Below are 25,300 nucleotides of genomic sequence, written 5' to 3' on the forward strand. Positions count from 1 at the left end.
CACTGGCTGGACATTAACCCCGTCATTCCTGCGCACTTGACATTTCAAATCTGTCTCCAGAGCATCTAATACATGAAGAATTGCTTACATGGAGGAAAACAATATTATCTTGAAAACTCAGCCAGTGTATGAGGTGAATTGTGCGTGTGTGTTTGTGCACGACAAACTAAACATATTATTCGCCAAATGTGAATAGGATAGTATGGCGTCAATCTCACTTGGTGACAACATATAGAGTCCATTCAAATATTCACAGCAGCACAATTTGTTATGCTTGCCACAGCCTTATTGCAAAATTGATTACATACATATTTTACTCAAATTTCTAAACACAATGTCTAATAATGGCATGATAAAAAAAAAACATTTTGTTACAATGCCATTATTTAACTATATAATGTAAGTATTCAGAGGCTTTGCTCAGTGTTTGATTAAGTAGGTTTCACAGCAAAGCTTCACCTTTTCAACGTTACTTGGCTACAAATTTATTTGGACACTTTAGTCTGCTCTTCTTTGCTTTTCCTCTCAAGCTCCTTTAGGGTGGATGGGAAACGTACAAAGCTATTTTCAGTTCTCTTCCGAGACGTTAAATCGAGTGGAAGTCTGGGCTCTGGCACAGTGCCACAGTGTTGTCCATCGCCTTTCTTTGTTATCTTGCCTGTGCGCTCAGGGTTGTTATGCTGTTGGAAGATGAACCTTCTCCAAAGTCGGCAGTCAAGTGCACTCTGGAGCAGGGTTTCAACAATGGTGTGTCTGTACGTTGCCTAATTCATCTTTCCTCAACAGTCTCCCAGTTCCTGTTGCATAAAAAACATCCCCAAAGAATGATGCTGCCATCGCCATGCTACACTATGGGAGAGGCATCAGTAATGGAGATCGATAATGGAGACAAATGGGATCATCAAGACCTTTAATATTGGAGTCATTTTTCTATAGTCTTTTACTCAACACAACCCTGTCTCTGAGGTCTTCAAACGATTCCACATCTGGATATGTGGGGGTGATGTGGTGACGTCAACTATGCGACCACACTGTATATAGTTTGTTGTGTGCCTATTTAAATCATGTTCAATCGTCTGAATTTAGAACTCCAATACAAGTTCAAGAAACATCTGAAAGATAATCAGTAGAAACAAGTTTCCCCCGAGCTCGGTTTAGAGTGTCATGGCAAAAACAGCTAATATGTATGTACATTTTATTTGTGAATAAGGCTGTAATATAACAAAATATGGAAAAAGAAAAGCACTGCTGATGCTTTCTTTATGTATTTAAAGGCAGGCTTGTTGACACCCATGTACTCCCCCTTACAGGTGCTCTTTTTCACGCTGGAACCATGCATACTGTATGCATGAGGTGTCACTATGTAACGAGCCACATTCTTTCCTGGGGGCCCGCTCTAATTCCCAGAGATGAAAACATTCTTTGTTTTTCCACGGAAAATGCCCATCCACCAACAACACAGTAATTTCTTGTTTGTTATTTGCAGGTTCAGAGAAGGGCAGTGAAACTCTGCCATATTCGTATACGTGTATAAATTGTACCACTTTGAAAATGTGGCACAGTAGCTGAAGGCAGAGAGGAGGAACAATGAGATCTGATATGTCATAAAATTGTGTGAATAAAGCACTCCAGAAGTACAAATTGCACATGTCCCTCTGTATCTACACTCTCAAAAACTCCTTTATCTTTCCTTTTGCCACATAAACACGGAGATATACATTTAAAGCATAACATAAAATGAATACACAAAAAAGCACATTGCTTTCCCTTTCTGACCAGTGTTCCTGGTTGCTCCTGAATGACATCACGATAAGGCGAGCAGCTGGTCTGAGAGGTTATTTCCATCGTTTCCACTGTGGCTGTTATTACAGTTGTCCGGCAATCTTCTGGCTGAAAGACTGCGGTTATTTAAAGGTTGCATGGTGGGGGGTTGGCAGTAACTTCACTTTAACTGCTAGACAGTCGATGGTAAAAGTAGATGTATCCCAAGTCTTTTGGAGGCCTTTCCGACAAGCACACTTTGTGGTCATTGTAGATCACCCACCTGCGTGAGGAGGAACATGTCAGAAAAGTATACAGGACACTTACAAGCAGTACATAATAGCAAGAACAAAAATCACCACTGTCATTTGGTAAAGTTACCTTCAGAACTGGGGCATCAATAACAAAGTACTTATTTGACTATTTTCCCCCCATTCTTTTTGCACTCAATTATTTATTTAAATCTTTTTTAACTTTTTAATCCATGTAACCATTTGGGGGACATGCAATCAAAACAGCCAACAATGTGTTGTTGTTTTTATCTTTAAAAACCTTAAACACAATAAATAACTGGATCACTGGAAATGTATATAGACTGCATGTAACTCACCTTCCCTCTTTTTTGATGTGACAAACATAATGTCCAGACATTGTGGAGGCTCCCATGTGGCTGATGAAAGCAAACAGTTCATACCCTAAAAAAATTTAAAAAAACAATTACCTGTGTAAATCAAGAAGGTATAAAACAAGCAAATAGACATTATGAATAATCTGCGTGCGCGGGTGCATGCGTCTGGCCCCACCGTATAAAAAAAAATGCCCATATTAGTGATGATAAGCAAAGCAACTGGAATCATTTAAAGAAACATTCTCAGTATGCAAACATGTAAAATACATTACGAGTCAGAACTGGGCTTTCATCAATTAAATGATTTTTTTCAATTTTCTTCATTTTCAATAGTAACAGATATCAGTTGAGAAAATCATTTGAAAATATCTGGAAACACTAAAAAGCCAAGTTACTTCAGTTGCCAACAAAATGCTCTGATGTTGTTCAACACACTTTTTAAATACAAAACTAAAAAAAACTTTAGTCAAACATTTGGTCAGTGCATAATTTCCATAATCTTTATAGAATTATATAAATATAAATAGAAGAATTTATATTACTCTTTTTTTTTCCCCAAATCTGAAATTAGTGTTGCTTATTGGGTTGGTGCCAAGCATCAACAGAGCACTCACTGGGGTGTTGTTGGACTTTATTCAGCTCTAAACTGCTAAACTGTATTGTAAAATCTAATGTTCATTCATTCGTCTTCTATAATGCTTTAGTCAACGCAAATAAAATCAACACGCACAGGAAATCATGCCCACTCTACACAGAAGAGCCCAGCTCGGACTTGAACAGAGCATATTCTCACAATGAGGTGAGAGGGCTATCCACTACATCACTATGTCGCCTGAAGCATATATTATCCTGACAAACGTAAATATCATGTTGCCTTTTGGTGAGAAAGTCTGCATATATCACCACACATCCATCCATCTATTTTCCATATCAGCTCTGCCAACATAATACAATATGAAGAATTAATACAAAAACCTCAGACAGACTAACAGATGCACACTTAAGGGAGGATAATTGAGGGATGGCAGAAATGTTACATGAGCTCTAATAAGTGAAATCAGTCAGACTCACGTCCTGGTCCGTCTTTGATTCGGGGGCCTGCCATGTCTCTGTCTGGAGACAACGTGGAGTCGCTGTGCGAGTTGGCGTTGGAGAAGGCGTTATCATTGGGTTCGGTGTCAGCCATGTCTGAGATGGCATCACTCTCCTCTTCTTCTGGGTGGGTGAAGATCCAGTCGAGCGCCCGTTCAAGGTTATTGTTCTGAATAAAACATTGTAAATATAACCAGCTATTTAATCTTGATTTTTTTAAATCAATTTATTAATGGTGTGTTGTTTTTCATTTAAACCATAAACAGGATACAAGTTTGAAGCACGGGCTAAAAGAATCCCCTTTTGTGAGAATTCAGTGTATCGGTGGCTGCAGCGGGACAAATATTTACAAAAGCAAATTCTAAAATATTTAATCAATACAAAATGCGGGGTTGAATAAGTTTACTTTTAATGAAGAATAAAGGTATGATTCCTAAACGTTGACTGTCTGAAAGGGTTTTATATCTTCTCTTCATCCCTTGTCAACTCACCGGGGGTTTAAAAAAAAAAAAAAAAAAAAAAAAAAAGGCGTACCAACTTTGAGCTAATAATAATCCAGCCATGAGACCTGTTCATGTTTCACACGTCCAACTTGCAGGAGGAATATGTGTTTTACATCTTTTTTTTTTTACTTCACCAACACTGCGGCTGGCAGGGAGCTTGGCAGCATCAGCACTTATAAACAAGAAAGCCTGGTGCCTATTTTTGTGTCTCACTAACTGTCTCTGCAGGGTTATTCTTTGCTGAGTCGCTAATTTGAAATATGAAACATGAAATGTGAGAAACACAGGCCTTTTTAAAATAGAGAAATGTGACGCAGTTGTGCTTTCTTTGACTCGAATAAAACAAATCCAAACTTATATTATTTGATTGTAGTTTGAGACGCAGTGATGAAATGGCCTTAACGTTTCACAGAGGCTTCCCCTCTTCCTAAATTACTATAGACTACATTGTCTGCAACGTGCCTGTGCTGCTGAGACTATTTGTAAACACTGTGCAGAGCAGGCATCCTAAATCACGCTGACATGTAGGTCCTATTTAATTTGTAGTTTGGAAAGTGTACAAGTAGGCCAGCCAAGTCCCTTTATGACCGGCAGAGTTTGATTTTCAGCATGTCAGTCTCTCTTTGCCTACTTTTCAAACACCATCTTCACTGCATAGCATATCAACCGTCAGCCGCTTTTTCTATCGACCCTTTTGTGTCAGGTATCCATTTTTCTTTTTGTCTCTCTTTAGTAATAGGATGTACTTTTCCTCTCGGTTTTATATATATATATATATATATATATAATAAATCAATAACTCCTGACTAATGTCCATCTTGTTGTTTTCGTGTCACTGCTTCTGTGTCATTGCTCCGTCTGTTTCAAGAACATTTGCCAAACTGTGTGGGAGGGTTTTTGACTATTTCTTTGTGAAACAGACAAAAGAGGAAGCAGTACCAAAGAAAGACTTTGTTCTTTGTGGTCCAGACATGGGAACTGTCTTGGCTCACATTGGCTGCCCTCTTCTCCTTGTGTTCATTCAAAAATACCTTTCACTGCCTTCGACACCACAGCAGAAATAAAGAATTGTCATAAAAAATTCTGAAAAGCCAATTCGCATGAGATTTTTTAATCTTTCATCAACTATCGCATGTACGCCAATCACAATGATAGATTTGAAGATCAGTTTGGATGGTCAGCAAAAGAAACCGGTGACAGAGAATATGTAGTTGTTTGCGAAGTCGAAGGCGGAGAAGGCGGAGGAAGGAGGAGAGAGAGTGAGAGTGGGCAGAGGACTGACCGTGGCTTTGAGTGCCTGGATGCTGTGAGTGCGGGGGAAGCCCATTGAAGTCAGGATGGCGATGCTCTCCTCGGGGGGAGAATTGTCCAGCGGGGTGGCACCCATGGGGCTGTCACTCGTGGATGGACCGAGATCTGGGATCATGGAGGGCAGAGCGAGAGGCTCTGCAAAGTCTGGAAAGGGAAAGAGAAAAAGAGAGAGATGGAAAATAATGATGAAACTATTCAGCTCTGTTAGTTATGATTTGGATTGTTTAACTACAGTACAATCAAGTAGAAGTAACGTGGTGATTACTCTCTGCATATTCTTTCACAAAATGTAGAATTAAAAACTTTTATCAGATAAGTAAAAAAAAATTTAAGTTGCCATCATTGCATAATGTTTTGATGTGTTTGCCTGTGTCAGATGTTCAAACACAATCCAACTGACAAACAGAACACAAGAGTGAACAATTGCATTTTCTCTCCGTTTCTCTGGATTTGTTGTCTGTATTAGCGATGTATTCAAGTTGCGGGACTTTTATAATATAGACATTGCCCATTTGAAACTTTTTCAATTGGGGTTGGAGCAGTCAAGAAACATCTTCATATTTTACCCCTAAGAAACTATTTATCAAAGTTAACAGTCACTTTATAAAATAATGTTCAAGAACATACTGGAAGTCAGAGGCATGAAGTCTTCCTTATCTGTAAGTAAACTGCAGGTCTCAAATGAAAGCAAAGTGAGGCACAACCTGGGAACAAGGACACTCCCGCTGTAATTACTCCAGTGTTGCCCATAAACAGAACCTTCATTACTGTCCTTGCCATGAATGAAAATATGTACCACTTATCTCCCACTACTGTCTCTATCTCAGTCTCCTTGCCTTTCGTCCTTCCAATTGCCCATTAGACTGTTGTTTTTATTATACCACATGAAGATGTTTGTCTCTCAGGGAGGAAAATGAAAGACAAAAGCATGAAACAGGCTATGTTTGCATGTCTAAAGAACATCATAATTAAAATCCTTATTAACACTAAACATGTGATACAAACTATGTCACATTTAGTCTGCTGCAGATTTAAACTTTAATCAAAAAAAGGTTATGTGGTACATGTACACCAACTGACAAAAATAATTTTAACAATTTTCTATAATGTTCACATTATACTAATTTGTACATACAAAATTGAGGGTCCGAGAGGTAGAACCCTTTGTGCAGCTTTCAGGGACAGACAATTTTACTGACTTTATTGAGCCCATCTTGAAAATGCATTAGGCCCATTTATAAAGCGAGCAGGCAGGGGGCTGCTCTGATCTCCTTCCACTGTAGAGGCCCTCTAACAGCCAGCCAGGAAAATAGAAGTGACACAAGTCGACGCCTCCAGGGAGCGTCTCTACAGCTAGTAGGCTCCATAAGACACAGAGTCAGCTCTGGCAAGGTCTCCGGTGATGATCTCACACAAACAGACATGCACCAATAAACACCTGCAGTACACAAAAGGATACAAAGTCTGACACTTGCAAAACTCGCTCGATCTCACACTGTGTCATGGAGGAGCATGAGATGTGATGCGTCTCTCGCTTTGAATAACCTTCATCTTCAAAACATCCCCGACAATTAAACGAGGCTTGCCTCTTCGTGTGATGTTTTCTCCCAGTGACTAAAGAATGGCATGCTTGGCAGAGACGGTTTTTGGTTGATATGCACACACAAAAGTGCAACACAACCTTCACGTGTGACCCGACTGTCTACTAATAGAGTCAACATTTCTCAACCGCCTCTTGGATTCTCTGCTCTATAGAAACCGATGCAGAAGCGAGGCTGTTGTGGCTACAGCTGTCCTGATTATTTGTCACTTTTATTTTTGTTTTCTCAGGCATAAAGTTTCTTATTTGAGCCTCAACACTCACCCTTACACCGGTACACCCTGTAGAGCCTATTCTTGACCATTTCAGTAAATCGCTGCATTTCTCTGAAGTATTATGGAAGAACAACCTAAAGCTACTATAAAGTTAGAAATGCAAGATATTTCCAATATGATTTCTTTTATCTTCCTAAGTATTTCTATCTCAAAATCACACATGTAAAGCAGAAACAACTACGGTGTAGATGTCCAGCAAAGTACAAGTAGATAAATATCAAAAACTGTCCATCAAGATCAAGGTCTAATGCTTCAATATCAGCAGTTTGTGGAAAGACTTCGACAAGATATTGAAAAAAACAGCATCTGCTTCAAGTTTTCCACATGAGGCATCACCTCAAAAACCTATTGATGACCCGTCAAGATCAGCTCTCTAACATTAAGGTACAGACGACCCAGGCTAAATAAAACTGTCACAGAACATTTGTATAGCATGGATCATTCTCACTGGCCTGTCACAGGCTCTTAAGGGACACCTCAAGCAATAAATGAGATCATAAATAAGACAAATCACTTTATTTACTCTTCTTGTTTTGCACTATGTTTTGAAATACTTTTTCCTGATTCCTTTTTGTCATTACCTCTGGTGAAATCGGAGTTCTGTTTCTCCTGAGAAACTAAGCTTGAAACAAGTAACTGATAAACATTAACAAAAGGTCTAGGGTCTCATAAACTAAATGCACAGTGTATTATACATGATCGTGTTTAATGTTTAACTTTGCAAACAGTCTGCACAAGCTCTGTAGAGCCTCACTTACATTATAAGGATCTACCCTCCCCTGAATGCCTCAATAGTGAGTTCCCAGGCTTTATGTAGTGACATTGCCTTACCAGGCTCCTCCATGTGGGCTATGATCCAGTTGAAGGCCATCTCAGGACCCATGTTGCCTGTGTAATACACCGCTTTCCTACAGGCCTCCAGCGGAAAACCCATCTCTGCCAGCTGCATCACAGCCACCTCATCTATTTCTGGAGCTGGGGACACAACAGACCAACATGTATTACTAAAACATACAGTTGCTGATTCAACACTACCAGCAAGACCTCAGAATTAAACAACCTAACAGGTTGGAGGAGGCTTCCTCTCTGGGACTCATTAAACAAAGAGACCAGAGGAGAGTCAGCCCTGGGGACTTATCATTATTGAGGGATGATTTATCAAGGAGAATAATGAGTCCTGCTAAAACAAGCAGAGCCTCATGGAAAAGTAAAGTTTGTTTGGAGGAAGAGAGCAGCTGCGGCACCTGCTCACTTGAGCACGTTCACAGGTTTAGCTCACTAGCATTCATCACCACAGCCTGCAGCTCAAAATAAACTACACGGGCATCAAATTTCTAGAAGGATAACTTATATATTCACATATCATGATGTGAAAGATAGAATTAAATACTTACAGTCTACGGAGCTCATGGAGTTATCTGAAAAAGAGAAAGAAATTACATTAAAGTGACGACACTTCATGAAATCTCAATATTAACTCACTTTGTTTTTGTTGACATTTGTTCACGACTACTTTAACTTAAGAAAATAAAATAATATTAAATACCGGTCAAAACATGAAGGCGGGTTGAGAGAAATCTGTGACCTATCTATCATGCTCCTGTTCTATTGGCTCCTAATTCATTCTGAGGCACAAAACAAGAACCTGAAACATACAGTCAATATGAAAAGCTCGCTTCCGCTTGGAGGGAAACGGGAAAGGCGGCTTAAATATTTTCAGAGGAGGTTGAGATCCTTCAGCATCTGTCCCACTATGCTGAAGATGTTGTATGACTCTGTGGTGGCGAGCGCTATCCTCTGTGCTGTTGCATGCTGGGGCGGCAGGCTGAGGGTGGCCAACACCAAGACACTCTGCAAACTTATTAGAAAGGCCAGTGACGTGGAGATGGGCTCTGTGCAGAAGGTCTCAAAGAGGAGGATCCATTCCAAACTAAGGTCCATCTGGAACAATGACTCTCCCCTCCTCCATGATGTCCTGGTCAGCAGCAACTTCAGCAACAGACTTACTCCACTAAAAAACAGTCCATAACTTGTCTGTGAATGGTGTTTTTTGTTAATTTCATCCCTTCTGTGCTTATATTAGTCAGCGTAAAAGCCTATACATATTAATATTTACTGTTACTTAATCAAATTTTATCCTGCCTTATTTGACTTTTAACTTCCTTTTCTATTTATTCTGTGTATTCTATTCTGTGTGGGGTGATACTTTCAAAGACTTTATCTCCGGGAATAATGAAGCATTCCTATTCTAGTCATTTCTATTCTATTCTATTCGAGGATGTGTGACACTTGAAGATCTGTGCTTAGATATCCAAGAGGTCCGTAAAATTTGAAGGTACTTAATTGTGGAAATTCCACAGAAAGTTTGTTATAAAAAAAAAAAAAAGCAAACAAACAATGCAGTTCTAAATGTGGGTCATAACAAATAATGATTTATGTTCTGTTCTTTCACATTGGATTTTGTGAATTGACAAAACATACAATGAATATCTCCAATTCAGCGGAGGAAATAGTGTTGCAGCAGTCACTCTACCTGCTTCAAAGCCTCGCCCATAACGTTTGAATATGTGTGGAGGGGAAGTAAATCAGTTTCAGCAGACGTCATTAAAATGTCGTAAGTCCAAGTTGTATTTTAATATATATAAAAAGAAAATTCCAACTTGAATCTCTGCCTTTTCAGACTGGGAGCCATTGGTGATCACACTCTTTCTTCAGCAATAAATCGTACTAAGGATGCTGTGTTACAGACAGATACGTAATTCCAGACAAGCTCATGTCAGGCTGTCAAATCACCCTGGAGGCCTTGTTACCACCTGCAGTGAGGAACTGATCAACTCCCGCTGTTCCAAAATACTGCAATCACAATTCCAGAGACTCTTGCTCAAATCACAGGAGCTTTCAGACTACCTTCCCAACTGTGTTGGACAATGACAAATTGGACAGCCTGTCACAACTAATCTGGTGAGCATTATTCGTTCTCCATCGACATAAAAACCTTGTGCTAAAAAACCTGGGTAAGACCATTTCTGGTCAGTTGTCATACCCATGCTGAGTAAGAAATGGCCTCAAAAAAAGACAGCAATGTTTATTCTTATGACGCATTATTTCAAAAGACAATGTAAGTGACTACAGTAAGTTATATACAGTCTATTTAGTTTTATTTTACTGCTCAGCAAATCTCTTCTGTGGATCTCTTTCCCCTTTCCATATGTTCACTAAAATTAAAACATAATAAATGAGATGATGGATTGTTTTTAATCACCAGTTAGTGGAGTTTTAATCTCAAAGTGAACAATGTGATAAACAAAGTCCCAAAACCAGAATGAACTCAGTTTCCATGTGGTCTGTAAAGTATGTAGCTAATACTTTTGTGGAAAGAAATTAACAAACATACAAAAAGCACAAAAATGTAACTGCAGGAACAATTATGTCTTTTGGTCTCTAAATGGCCTGGATAATGGAGTGAAGATATGATAAACAGACCACTAAAATTATAATGCAGTTGAAGCAGCATAGAGGAAATTACATTTCTGTGGTGCTGTGTAATCAATGAAAAGCACTGAAGCCTAATGGAGACAGAAGGGTGACCAATGATTAATAACTGCAAATGTCAGCTGAGCGATGATGGCCCAGCGACTAATTGCAATCAGCAAAACTCTTCATTCAAATGTGGAAAAAAAAAAAAATTGTAGAATTGTAGCGAAAACCGTGCGTTATCTCCACTGACCTGTCTTAATTATAACCTTGCTGTTTACAAGAGTAGATGTATAAAATTTCCTGTTTGTTGCAATAAAAACCACTGAGAAAGGACAAGTAGACTAACTGCCCAGGAAAAGCATTCCTGCATTTCACGATGCATCAACTGTACAGTGGCCCACCAAGATAGCGGCTCAGCACATATGGAATATGGCATTTCAAAGGTTGTTGGAGTTCAGAGACAGAACATTTTAATATCCAACATTGTGCAGACTCTATGCAGCTCCTAAGCTTAGAAGTCATATTCAGTGTGTTCGGATGTTTGTGAAAGTAGAAGCAGAGAATGCTGTTCAGTTTTAAAATATTAAGGCACACCCAGACAGAAAGGGTCAAACTGTTCTCTCAGTTTTCTCTACAAAAGTGCAGCTGGCTGAAGCATTTTGTAAATCTGTCCCAAAAAAAGCACGGAAAGCACAGCTGAGGCTGCTCTGAGATGCTTCTGTGTCCTTGTACTGCTCTTTTGGCCTTTTCCCGTGTTTCCGTTTCAAGTTTGAAACAGTACAGGGCACTCTGTGCAATGGTTGTCAGCTAAAATATTAAGGAGGACACACATATCTTCATGTGGAGCAACTTAACAACACGAGGAAGATTTTCAGATGACAGAGGAAAAAGAGAAAGAAAGACAAACCAAAGCAGAGGAACTATAGTTTGGGTCTTCGGAAAGAGAGGCAGGCAAAACAAATTTAACGTGACTGTATTCTGCACTAGAAATATCACCAAGTTCACAATCTCATTCAGCACAGTTTCTAGGACAAAACTGACAGGGTTTGTTTTTTTTGGGGCTCAAAACACATTTGGTAGCTTCAAATTGCTCATTCCCTGAGATCACTGAAGTGCATTACAAGGGGATCTCATGAAATCATTATAACTTATTAGGCTTAGCCACGCTGTGAGCACAACAACTTTCCAGTAATTGATTGAGCATGTCTTTCCCATGGGACTCCATTCAATATGCCCTTAAGAGAGAACTTTGGTGGCTTTGAGCAGAATATCATATTAGAGACAATTTCACAGATCATTTGAGTCACAAAAATATCCTACACCTGCAGAAAAGTATTAGGTAGCAGCTTCAAACAGCCATCATCACAAAAAACTTTAGCATTTTCCTGAGAGGAAAAAAATAAAACCGATGCATACTGTGAAATACACAAATCAGCCACATCACCATGACCACCTGTGTAGGCGCTACGTTCTGCTGCACAAAACCGCCCTGACGTTTCGATGCGTAGTGTGCAATCCGACATCCAGACAGATCCTTTAATTCCTGTAAGTCTAGGTATGGTCTTTATGGAACCTTGAGCATAAATGAGCCCCGGTCATCCATACCTCTGTCGCCATTTAGCTGCTGTTCCTTTCTTTCACTGCATCTGATGCAAACCGTGATGCTCAGATGCTCTGAGACAGTTCTGTAGCCATCACAGTTTGGTCCACACACAAATCTTTACAACTCAATTTTGAAAACAAAACGTTGATTAGCTGATTATCCCATACACATACAGGGGTTCTAAAAAACTGATGAATCAGTGTTGTTCATTTTACTTTACAGTGGTCTTCATGTTATGGCTGCTCGGTCTATATTCATATTTTTAAGGTACAAAAATGGATTTAACAATCTAATTGTTGTTGAGAAAATAGAAAAAAAACAAAGCAATGCTGCTCCAGGAAAACAATGCTCTTTAAAATTCATGACAGGACTGTGAAATAGAAAAATCAAGGGGCAAAAATGCCCTCCAGTAGTCAAGAGTGTCATTTTGCATTTTCCCCCCCAGAATTCTCTGCATGACTACTAATGCCCCTGTAGGACAGAGAAGATGATTCAGGCAATATGCTGTGTGATTCAAATGAACAAGTATCACACATACATTTGTGAACAAAAAAAACTAAAAACAACTGACCAGCTGGCCACATGCGCCCTTTGCGACCCCAATTTGCAAAAAGGAATACAATGTTGGATTTACAAGTCAGAACAGGAACGTTTTTGAGGTAAATTCAATATAATCACGGTATTTAATTACAGTAATTACAGTTTGGACTCCAAACTGCAGCTTTTGCAGAGGACGACTGCACAGTCTCCAAGAACAAAGACACATTCATGTTCATAGTGTCATGTGGAATGCACTAAATAGGTTTGAAGGGGAACATATGGCACACACAACCTGCAGTGTGGCACAATGGAGACAACACACCTGCTCAAAATGGATCCTACAATCATTACTCCTCACCAACACTTGTTATCAAGTTTGGCCGCCTGCCAATTTCTCCTCTTCCACATGATGAAGTTTAAGCTGAAGGCTCAGCATTAGTGGTGCACATGCTGAAAGAACAGGATGTCCGGGGGAGCCATTCAAGCATGATAAAAGTGCACGGGATGATTACTTTGCAGGGACGAGCGACTGAAATCGAAGTCAAGTATGTTTTTGGTGCTTAAAGGTGCAAACACAGAGGATTTTGATTTAACTTTGTGCTTTCAAATGAACAGAACTGCATTTTTAATAAGAATCAAATTTTCTTACCATTGATTAATTAGTTTTTTTATAGAAATATCCAGTTGATCTACATTTTTCAAAAAGAAGATTAATGTTTAAAAGTGACACCAACATGTTTCTATCCAACTGCACATTTCACAAATCTGTCAGGGGGCGCCCACCTGCACAGTTGATCAGACTCCGAGACACTAATGTGAAAACAATACAGTATAAGTCAAAGTATTGCTTTAACTAAATCATTTGAAAAGTAAAAATAAGGGAGTACTTGTTCTGAAAGGCACACATATACAAAATCAAAAGTCAAAAAGGTTTTATTTTTAGTTTTAATGATGAAGCAACCTATTCTTGGCAATACACCAATATAAGTTGTTGTTTTTTAAAGTCTGTCATGTTGGATTTGCCAGATTAATGCATTGAGATGAGCAATTACAGATTATAATTGAACATGTAATAATACCTTTTTGAGATGTGGGTAAGAACAGAAGTGTAAAGCTAGAATTTATTTCTGAGGAAATAGTCTTGAATGAAACGTTATATAATGTGAACAAGTTAAAAACGTTCAACTAGATAATAATGTAAAACATCAAGTGCAGCAGATAGGAAAAAGCATTATTAACCCTTTCAAAGGAAAAGCCTTCTCTTGCCACCCATTATGAAGTAGCATTAAAACTCTCAAGCAATGTGTTTTATTGGAGGCAATTCAAGCTGCTGATGGTGTTTTCTCTGCATCAGTAAATGTGCACTTATCTGACACTTTCTCTCCATGATTTACTTTATAGTTATGTTAAGTTAATCATGGAGGATAAATAAGCCAATTTTGAGAATGTAAAGGAGTAAAAAGTACAAGATATTTTTGTGTTACGCAGTAAAAAAGCAGCAAATTGTCCGAAAATAAAATTTTTCTTAATAAATAAATCTCCTTAAGTACAGTAAGAAGCTCTATTACTTTGTTACTTTTCATCTCTGCACATCTCACCTCTGGTGTCTTCAGGCAAAACGATGGGAGGCATGAGGTCAGGAAGCTCCTCTTCACCTGCCTGCAGGCCTGTGGCTCGGAGCCGGTTCAGATCCAGAAATTCTGGGACATCTATGGCCACATCTGCACACCAAAAAAGCAAATAGAAAATAAGTACTCTGAGGAATACGCTGACATATTTAGTTATTTCTGGGTGATAAGAGTTTATTAATATGGATCATGAATTACATCCGTTCAATCAACATGTACAGGGTCCTGCACATTGTAGCTTTATAGTGCCCTCTGCTGGGAATTAACAACACTACAACAACTTAAAATAACCCGAGTCGCCACAGATTGGAAGAGGCGACTTACAGACATGTCAAATTGTATTTGTTGTTAGTAGGACAGACTTTACTTTTACCTAGTTTCTTCGGCACCCAATCAATCCCAAATGTGAATTTCTTGATCTGTAAAATCAGATACTCTGGAAAAGAGGCAAAACGGGAGGTTCTGCAGAAGAAGAAAAACAAGTTTTAAAAAAGAATATGAGAATTAGGAAATATATATATATATATATATATATATATATATATATAATGTGTGTCACAGGTTTGATTTTAAGATTATTGGTCATAAAAAAACAAAACACAGTGACATGATTCAGAGGAGCCACTCCTTGCCAATGAAGAGCTTGGCCTTGCTTACTTGACTCCAGCTGACTTGGCCTGCAGCGCTGAGCTCCAGAAGTCGGGGACGTTATCCGGCTCGGTAAAGGCCTGCAGACAAGCAGTGAAAGGAATCCTTGCTCTCACAGGTTCTGGAGGAGCCCGCATGTTCTCCTCAGCTTCCTTTTGTTTGGCATCATATGCCAGCAGCTCCTCTACAAACATAAAAACAAATTTTTTTATTGATGTAGTTATTATAATGCCATTGCCTTACCATCCCCCCCCAAAAGAAGACCTACTGAACCGATGTTGTAAATGTAATTAATTGTGTTTCACATAAACCCCAATCAATTCATTGCTTGATTTCATTGATAAAATGTTTTTTAATGTTTCTCAAAAGTATGAATTGAATCTTGACATGTGTCATTACTAATCAGCTGGTGTAGCCACACTGACAAACAATCCATTTATAATGGTTATAATGCGTGTTCGAAAAGTGAAAATAATAAAGTGAAAAAACTCAATCTTCAATTTTTACCTTTTTGCTGAGTACATTTCAGAAAATATTCTTCAGTGAATCAATTTAATTCGGACATTTGCATCTAAAAAAAAAATGTAGTTTTTAGACCTGTATCTTTAATTCCTCTTGAGTAGAGAACGTGATTACGTTTGACAACAATGCATCAAAACTTGAATATGTAATAAGATAAGCAGTGATTTTTAAAAGCCAAACTAGCCCTTCAGGATTTCATGAAGGGCCTCTGGGTCATTCTGCAGCATCACCTGCATATTTTCCTGCAGCTGATCCCACCTGATCTCAGGGTCACACAGCTGTACTGGCCAGAAGCAGCTGTGAAATCCGGCCACAGCCACACAGTGTGCTGGCCACTCTACCTCGATTGGTGGCTGCCTCGAAGGGAGTTGGCAGCTGGATGCAGTAGTCCACCCGCTGAGTGTAACGAACTCGGCGACTCTGGCAGCACTGAACTCGCTCTTCCACCAGGAAGCGGAAAACATCACTGGGATTTTCCGAGCCTGCACTGTTCCTCTGCAGGAACAACACAACATTCAGAAATGAAGACCATATATTAATTTAATCACTTGGACAATTTCAACCATTTTGAGGTTCACAAAAAAACATTTCTCGTTATTATGAGGAGTTCTACCATACATATGAATGACAGCTGTGACGATCAATTTGACAGTAAATAAATAACTATAAGCATGCAGGTTTATTGTATTAAAATGCATTCAGTTTCAACATATGTTTTGTGAAATTTAAATTTGAATCTGGTTCTTTGGCAAATCCTTTCAAATTGTCTCACAAGTGACATAGCTACACAATGGCCCACATTACTTTGTGTAACATAATTTAATACAAATAACAAAGACAATAACATCACTGCACACAAGTTATTATATCAAGCACACAGAGCTTAACACTGATAATAAATACAACAGATTTATCATTATAATCAAAAGCATCAAATTGCACTACCTGAAGCTAATCTATTCAAAACTGGGTGTTATCTGTGAAAGAGCTTGATATATAACAAACCTGGCAACCACAGCTTTTAAATGCAGCTCATGAGCTGATATCAACTGTTAATCAACTATTAGAGTCACCTGGCAGAATAGAAATGCAAAGTCCTTTCGGCCCACGGCTCCAAATACATCCAGCCAAAATGTCAGCGCTACTCTTTAAATTAGCATCTATTTGATTCAAATTATGCCCTAAATTACTGAAAAACACTTTTTTTTTTTTTTTTTTTTTCAGATTTGTGGGCACATTAATCATTATTACTGAGTTTCTCTGTGCACTCTCCCAGCTTTGGAACAGCAGGGGTCATTGAAGTTTACAGTATTTATTTGAAGAGAGTGATGAAGTGAAGCATCACAGCTTAACACACCAGCCTGCGTGGCCACAGCCTTTATGTGACCAAGCCCTTCTATTCTGAGAAGATACGCAAATACACAAGTTATAAATTTTCCTCAGGCCAAGCATGTAGGGTGACAGACTGGGGAAAATGCTGCTGATGGTGGTGGCTTCAGTAAGGTTATCTATATCTGGATAACTAAATCAGTATGTCGCTTACAGACAGCTGAAGAAGTGAACTAACATGGTGAGGGATAAGCCTCATAAGAACATACCATGTCCAAGTATCAGAGTTTCTGCAGACGACGAAGAAGATATGAAGAGATCATTAGTGTATGTGCTAATGTCCAAAACATGAGGTGAATGAAGAGTCAGGTCCTAGTCAGGACATGTCTCATGGCTCGAGCAGAACAGGGGGCATTATCTGGCCACCCTGTGAAACTGATAGCAGTGAGCTAAAAATATCCTGGGCAAGAAAGATATTTCTGAGCCCCCCGTGTGTATGAACCAACCAAGGAAACTTTGTGCTGTGTGTAGGCAAAAACAGACCCCCTCCCCCCAATGGATCCCCACGTGTTTGGGATCAAATTAACTGCACTATTCTGTGAAAATATTTTGATTACTGTTGTGATTTCCTGGGCTTTTGATTTGAAAAAAAAAAAAAATTACTTCAACATACTTCAATCTCTGATATAAAGACAGAGAGATATATAAAAGCTTCACTGACCTCCACCAGGTTGATGAAGTGCAGCAGGAACTCCTGGGCATCCTGTTGTCTGTTTGAGCAAAACTCTGGGTGGCCCCTGCTAACCAGAGACTTCAACATCCGGGGAGAGACGCCCTTCTGCTGCTGCTGGAATTTAAACAAATGTGGATGTCACAAACATGGATCGACAGAAGTAAATCTCACAGATTGAAGAAAACTGACGATCATGTCATCCAAATATGCCTAACTACTCCTTCATTAAAACTTTTGAGAAAAAAAGATGATTATAAGAAGAAATCAGTGGAGAACACATCTTTCATTTATTTCATTGAAACACATTTTTACAATCCAGTGACATGGCCGTACCGCACTGACAGAGTTTATCATTGTAGCTCTGCATTATTTGGGAGGATAATGAATTTACAGTCACTTAAAGTAAAAATGCAAATGGAATGGTTAACAATGTTTCAGTACAAGCTTTAAACAGCATTCTAGACCTTCCCCCCCGCATTTCTTACCCCGCTGTCAATTTGTGACCAATGACGCATACTTTTAGGTTAATGAAGAAAAACACCTGACGAAAGAATAAAAAAATTTAAAAAACTGGTGGAAGACTCATGAGACTAAGGAGAGCACAATATCAAATACACACAGATGATACTTGATGAAAGATTAGGCAGTGATGTGGACATTTAAAAACATCACACAGACTAAGAGCTGTGCCTGGAGCAGCAAAACAATTTGAGTTGTACATTTGGGACTACTGCTCGCAGCTATATTCAGACTAAAGGAAACAAGGTCAAACCATTAGAAAAATGCACAATGTGTTTAAAAATCAAATTGCATTTTATCTGGTCCCAAAACAGTGCTTATTGCTGAAACAGAAGCACTTTAGGGAAAATATTACATTTACATTGGAAAACTATCACGCTGGCTAAAACATCTCGCCACCACTTTTTTAGTTTTTTTTATTAACATGCTTCTGTACATGTAGGACCCAGTTTGTGAGCTGGACATACCCAGTTTAATACCTTGTATTCTTCTTTCATCACCTGTTCAATGAGCTCAGATTTCATGGGTGGTTTGGAGTACTGGCCTGACAGCAGTCCATGTCCCAGTTTAGCCCTGCAGGACGAAAACACAGCCACAAACAGGCAGCAGTCAGTCTTGGTCGAGTCTCATTCGATTTGTTTGGGTTTTTTTTTCATGAATGAAGCAAAAAGCAACGATACATTATCGTGACTGGCAGGTAACAGCATCAGGGCCACAAGCACAGCAGCTTCATATTCATTCAAAACTAATTTATTATTTAAAAAATAAATAAAAAATGAAGAAGTTCATTGCTGTTTTAAGGCTCATTGGTACAAGTTGGGAGTAAACACTTAGCAAAATATCAAATAGTTGCAGACATAAATGCTGATTCTGATAGAAATGTGTCAGAAGAACTGGGGAATCCACACAGTATCAGGCTCGTGGTTGTAACGCTCTGGCTGATTGGTGTACAGTATCTGCAAAATATTTCAGATCAAAAGCTAATTATATGAAGATTGTTAAAACTCTCATCAGGGATGAGTGATTTTGATTAAATATAATTTAAATACTATTTTCTGTCACATTCTCAAAGTACCTTGAAAGAATTTCTAGTTTCTTACTTCAGTACATTGTCTTATTTACCTTTGGGCCTCATGTCCATTGAATAGAATGTAATGGTACATCGCATTGAGGCTTAAGCCGAGTACATCTTCCATCACTTTCACCATCGAAACAATACAACTTGCAAGAAAATAAACTGAAAGATCGATAACTGAGTAAATATTTGATTTTTCCTTGATGGGCTACTAAACAACAGTCAAGTTTGCAAAATGGACTGCTGTTTGCCTCTAAAGAAGGGGGGGTAATACTTTTGTTTTTTAATTTGACATAGCCAAAACATGACTTTTCTCTTTATATGAAATTCTTCATGTTGCCAGACTCTCATAAACACCAACAGTGACGGGTATAAACATGTTTATCGTGCTGCATGACTCAGATTATGAAACATTCACACATCTGATAGTCATGGGGTGCCCGGCTAATACTCGACTCACTTTTCATCACAGCCACAGCATGTAAATTTCCCCTTGGAACACATCGAGTTAACGTGCAATATTAGACCGTATTATTGAACTAATTGTTCATAACAGAACCTCTGATTTGTTTTCATCCTTTTACCACCATAGAAACAACCGCAGCTACAAAACATTACTGCATTACGTAACCCTGGTTTCACTTACATTTGTGTTGCAAAGTCCTGGGTGGGGTCAAGAGGTGAATAGTCAAATATCCTCTGGAGATTACCCACATACCTAAAGATCAAAATACACATCACATCTCACATGGGAGCAACAGAGACGACACTCAGACACAAGAGTCATGGACACAAAACCTCTTGCTTGCTGATCTGACTTGTTTTTGACATCAATCTGTAATAAATCACCATTTGTAATTTGATGCAAATATAAAAAGAGAAACCAGAGAACTAAAAATGAATGAACTGGCAAAAACTCTACCATAAAGTGATAAACACAAGACTGTAAAAGTCTGTATCCATCTTTGTGTATTTACAGTAAAACTTGACAGAAACAAATATGAGATTTTTTTTTTATGTCAGACATCAATGACAATAATGGCAGAGAATTTGGCTTTTGATGTATTAAAAGGGCCGTATTTCACAAGGAAAGCTTAAATGGATCAATTTATTCTGTTTTAAAATATAATGTAAAACAGAGAAGGACAAGCAATATATTTTAGATATCGTATATGTATATGGCAGAGGATGAAATATTGTATGACGGGATGACATATTACATATAACTGTTCCTAAAAGTGCTATATAAATAAAGTTATTATTATCATCATTGTCATTCTCACTATTACTATATAGTTTAGAAATCATCGAGAGGCGTCCCGTCACAGCAGCAGTACTCACATCCTTTGGAAGTCTGGGATGCTGAAGAGAACCTGCAGTACTGTGCCAAGGTAGCAGCTATTTCCAAGGTTTTTGACGCCTGTGTAGCCAGAACCAAACACTGCCTTCAGCTTCATGCCAGACTCCTGGATCACCTCCCATTCACTGACCCGCGGCCTGGAGTTATTGTCTATGTGGTGCCCATTCTCCGTCTGAAGGGGAAAGAAAAAAGCATTGTCATCATTTGAGAGTCAATAGGAGGCTGAAATGTATCCACGCAGTTTGGAGCAGCAGAAAGGTATCAGTAAAAACTGTTTTAATGCAAAGAAGAATAAGTGTTCTAAAACTGTCCACATTTGATACATCTATTATAAACAACCTAAAGTTTGAAAAGAAATAATGCAATCTAAAGTCTTACAACTCTTTCTCTCCAGACCGATGTTGGCATAAGCTTGACTTTTGCTCTGCCGTACAATTCCTGCAGCGCTCACAGAGCGTGCTATAGACTCACCCTCCCAACATAACAATCATGCTGAAGCTATTTCACCAGCAGTGAGATTTTACTGCTGTGTTCTTATGACAATCACTGCCACCTACTGTTCATATCTGGAAGTATTACAGTTAATAAGATCATACCCTCTGGTTTCAGCTCCCCCATTGAAGTTTATAGTTAAAATTGTGTTGCTGGTTAAACTCACTGATTGACTCACTCTTTTCTGCATCTGTAGCATGCCGATTCCAAAATGTGACAAGTGCTCTGATATGTGGGGGTCCAAAACAGCTTCCTCCTCTTCGAATGAATAGACATCTGAAATGAAAAGCCCAGGAAATCACAGCAGTAAGAATAAATTAATGATCCAATATGGCCATAAAAATCTGGTTTTTGTTTAATGTTGAAAAAACAAATGATTTAAATTCAAAATAATCTACGTTTGTGTAAATGTACACTGTATTTCATGCATTAAATATACATTTCCATTTACACTTCAGTAGCACTTCCTCACTTTGAGGCTGTAATAGCAGTGATGAATTTAAATAAGTTAAATAGATAAAATAGTATACTATCTCTTTTGACAATCATTTGTTTTAGCTTTAGTGCAGATATAACCAAACCACTCCATTTGATTTATTGGAATAGGAACAGCTGTATTAATACATTTTGATTCATTCACATAAGACATCATTATCAAAAAACTAATTCTAACAAGTTGGGGTACAGTTCCTTTAACTCTGAAGCATGCTTACTGATTTTGGAGTTCATTGTTTAACATAAACAAAAGTAATTTTGGAACGACCCTGCTTAATAACACTGTGCAATGAATCTGTTTCTCCATTTCATATGAACCCATCATGTGTCTCAGACCTGCTCCATCTGGGGTGATTGTGTCCAGTTTGACAGCCAGTGGGTAGTTTTTCTCTCTGTAGTGCTCCAGCGCGTGGCCGTTGCCTCCACTCCCATCGAAGAACCACTTCCCACAGAGGACCGCTCCGTCCGTCAGGTTCAGCCACAGGTTTTCCCTCATTTCACATTTCTGACACTTCCAGCCACTGACAGATTGTAGAGAGAGAGACGACACATTAGACGGATTGCGATGTTCAAGACAAAATACAAGATCAACATTGACAGAGTAAAATAAAGCAAAATCTAAATCAGATGTGAAACGTCACGTCTTGAGTTAAGTTCTCATGCATGTTTGTCCCTGAGTAACCCGAGAAAACCTACACATTCATACGAAGAACATGCAAACACCAGCTTTCTCACTAAGAGGCAAGAGCACGTACCAACACACCACTGTGAATTCCGGTTGTATGTTATTACATGATAAATAACCCAAAACATTAGAGCCACAAGAAACACTAACACTTTTAAATATTGGCAGTGGCTGTTGGCTCTTAATTTCAGCTATGAGCCTTTTGATTAAACAGTTTGTTGGCATTTGAAGTTTGTAATTCTATATACTTGATCATGTAAAACCAGTTAAAGTATCCAAGTGGATAGTATGAGAGAGTTAATGTTCCAAACTAGAAACACTGCGGTCAAATCCCCAAGTTTGGTTCACTGGACCAGTTTTCTATTTCCAAGTTAACACTGTGCTCTGTCCAAGTATGTATATGAATAATACAATGTACAAGCAAACGGTAAGCAAAAGATCCATCCATCCATCTTCTACACTGCGTATCCTGTTTAAGGTCACGGGGCGCTGGAGCCGATCCCAGCATACTACAAACCAGGACAGGGTACACCCTGGATTAGTCGCCAGTCGAACACAGGGCAAACACACAACACTCACATTCACAACTAGGAGCAATTTAGCATCTCCAATTAACCTCACATGTTTTTGGACTGTGGGAAGAAAATCAGATGTACCCCAAGGAAACTCACGCACATACACACGGGGAGAACATGCAAACTCCACACAGAAAAGCTCCGGCCTGTAGAGACGAGCGCGCTAACCAATGCACCACAGTGCAGCCCAAGCAAAAGATAATGACTTTTAAATAAAAGCAAGTTACATTTCAGTAAGGAATACCTGCAAATACTTAAAAGAATTTAACACAGAAAAATACACAAGCATAGTATTTTGATTAAAATGAAAGGCTGGTTATACAGATCTCTCAGTGTTGTGTGGTTGGATGTCAGTCCTACCTGGGTGGGATCCTAACCCCATTATCCAGCTGTCTGAGGCTCCTGGCATGTCTGGACACCTGGATCTCCTCCTCCCAGGACTCCGGCTCCTGTTTCTTGTAAGCCGATGGTGCGTTTAGGACTGCGTCACAGGCAATGGTCACCTAGGCATGGGTACAACACGTGTGAGTTCTACAAAAGAACTTCAAACTGAAGTAGACCAGTAAATACAAAGGAGGTAAACATGCAAGGTGTGTCCAAGAATATATAAAGATGTGGCACAGTGTGTGATTGATTCAGCATAAGAAAACGACACAGAATGACAGGCGCAACTGATTAAATTCAAATTAAAAAATGACCTCCATATTCTCCAGGGAACCAATACTGCACAAAGAGTGTGCAGAACATGATTCAAAAAATAACCCATGCATGAAACATTTTAAAAGTAAGAAAAATAATCCAAACCATTCTAAAGAAAAAGTAATGAATAAAATGCCACTTCTGTACACCATGCGAATATCCTGTGCACTTTGTGGCTCCGTGTATTGTTTCTTTTGTAATGTATTCAATTTGAGTAGAAAGAAAAGGATTTTGAAATGGAGTTTTCCTCCAAATTCTAAATCAAATGAACTGATCATTTGAGATGCCAGCTCGTGAAAGTTAAAGAAAGCCTCAAAGGGAAAACCTTAGCACTGTGACTTTGTGTGTTTGTAGTATCATTAGATATGAAAATTGTTTGATTGCAGAAGCACATCCAGTCAAAACCATGAGAGCCATGCAGTGCACTTTTACCAACAGCATGCACAGAAACACTGACCAGAGCAGGTATCTCTTCAATATTTGGTAAGGGGATCTCGAAGTGGTCTGGAAAAATGACGAGCTTGGCCTCATCCTCATATTCGTAGTCCTCGCCATTAAAATCACGGTTTAGCTCTAAATCTTTAAGAGAGGAAGCAAACAGTCAGTCAGCTGGAGGTTCTGTATATAGAAACTGTTGCTGTCGACAGTTCAGACTGATATCTCCCTGAGAAGCAAGGATAAATTTAAGCTGTTATTTTAATTTATATTCTCATTATCCCTGTGTGAGTGTGAGAGTGTTTTATTTATTCGTCACCTTAGGTAATATCCTAATAGTATGAAAATGAAGCAAGTGTGTAAAAATATAGCCTTTGTAAACCTTCTCATATTAGTAATATGACTTCATACGGTGATGATGACTTTTGCTCCGAGACAATTCATTAGGAGTTATATTTAGGAATTTAACACACGCTTGTCATCAGCAGTTTATAACAGCATGAGAAAGCAAGTGAGGATAATTTGAAAAGTGACATCATCTCACTTCTCATGCTAAAAAGAAAAAAAAGATTTTAAATTGAAGTTATTTAGTTGACTGCTTTTTGATGAAATGTGAGAAGAAAGTAGAACATTTTCTCATTTATCATATCAGAGAATTGGTTGCTTCAATTTACTTTCAGGTGTGATTTATTTATCAGGTCTTTTCTATTACTCCTCATATAAAGCTGTTTGTTCTCTGCTGAGATCTAAAGTCGTGTAATGACTCATGACAAGCAGGATCATGGTTGTCCCTGACATTGTTATTGTGCCTGCTGGTTTCATGGTAACGTGTGACGTCAGCAGCTGGCGATTTGATTAGATCACAGAGGCGGCATGGGGGTGATGGTGGCAGATATATACACACCCCGTGTATGACGTTTCTAAGAAATGTCAATCTGAGTGACCGAGTTTGGAGTTGCTGGGAGGATTCATCTCATTTAAAGCAGGCAGGTCTGAGGCGGAGCAGCAAAGATTATTAGTCTAGATGATAAGAAAAACTCAAGTCCATATCAACCGTGTGGAAGGAATTCCACCAGCAGCGGGTGAGGGAGAGTGAGAAGGAGGGCAGAGAGACACCTGGTCCTCATTGAGCAGCGTCATCGCTGCAGCAGAAGTGTGTCAGCCTCGACAGGAGGATGACAGGTGGTGGCAGCTGAGGCGGGCAACTGACAGGAGGTGGCCTCCACTGTAAACCAACCGCCGCCTCCCCACCGCGAGGAGGAGGAAGAGATGGAGGAGGAAGGGAGTAGACCAGGCTTTGATTTAGAGCAGTTAC

At 39.0% G+C, this 25,300-nt stretch overlaps 1 protein-coding gene across 1 annotated transcript in view; it reads right to left on the reverse strand.

Moving 5' to 3' along the window:
* Positions 1 to 1,482: 1,482 nt before the first annotated feature.
* usp13 (ubiquitin specific peptidase 13) overlaps positions 1,483 to 25,300 on the reverse strand; it is a 29,107-nt gene continuing 5,289 nt past the window's right edge. Inside the window, exons 4-21 of the mRNA XM_080473989.1 lie at positions 24,008 to 24,129; positions 23,212 to 23,354; positions 21,928 to 22,112; positions 21,275 to 21,372; positions 20,586 to 20,776; positions 19,891 to 19,962; positions 18,649 to 18,742; positions 17,639 to 17,764; positions 15,930 to 16,083; positions 15,076 to 15,250; positions 14,792 to 14,880; positions 14,389 to 14,511; positions 8,565 to 8,588; positions 8,002 to 8,145; positions 5,267 to 5,439; positions 3,461 to 3,650; positions 2,372 to 2,456; positions 1,483 to 2,044 (exon numbers count right to left, since the gene is read on the reverse strand). Of these exons, the coding sequence (XP_080330115.1) occupies positions 1,948 to 2,044; positions 2,372 to 2,456; positions 3,461 to 3,650; positions 5,267 to 5,439; positions 8,002 to 8,145; positions 8,565 to 8,588; positions 14,389 to 14,511; positions 14,792 to 14,880; positions 15,076 to 15,250; positions 15,930 to 16,083; positions 17,639 to 17,764; positions 18,649 to 18,742; positions 19,891 to 19,962; positions 20,586 to 20,776; positions 21,275 to 21,372; positions 21,928 to 22,112; positions 23,212 to 23,354; positions 24,008 to 24,129 (2,285 nt within the window). The 3' untranslated portion in view covers positions 1,483 to 1,947. The remainder of the gene's footprint in view (positions 2,045 to 2,371; positions 2,457 to 3,460; positions 3,651 to 5,266; positions 5,440 to 8,001; positions 8,146 to 8,564; positions 8,589 to 14,388; positions 14,512 to 14,791; positions 14,881 to 15,075; positions 15,251 to 15,929; positions 16,084 to 17,638; positions 17,765 to 18,648; positions 18,743 to 19,890; positions 19,963 to 20,585; positions 20,777 to 21,274; positions 21,373 to 21,927; positions 22,113 to 23,211; positions 23,355 to 24,007; positions 24,130 to 25,300) is intronic.

Source organism: Lipophrys pholis (assembly GCF_963383615.2).
Source record: "Lipophrys pholis genome assembly, chromosome: 10".
NCBI lineage: Eukaryota > Metazoa > Chordata > Actinopteri > Blenniiformes > Blenniidae > Lipophrys > Lipophrys pholis.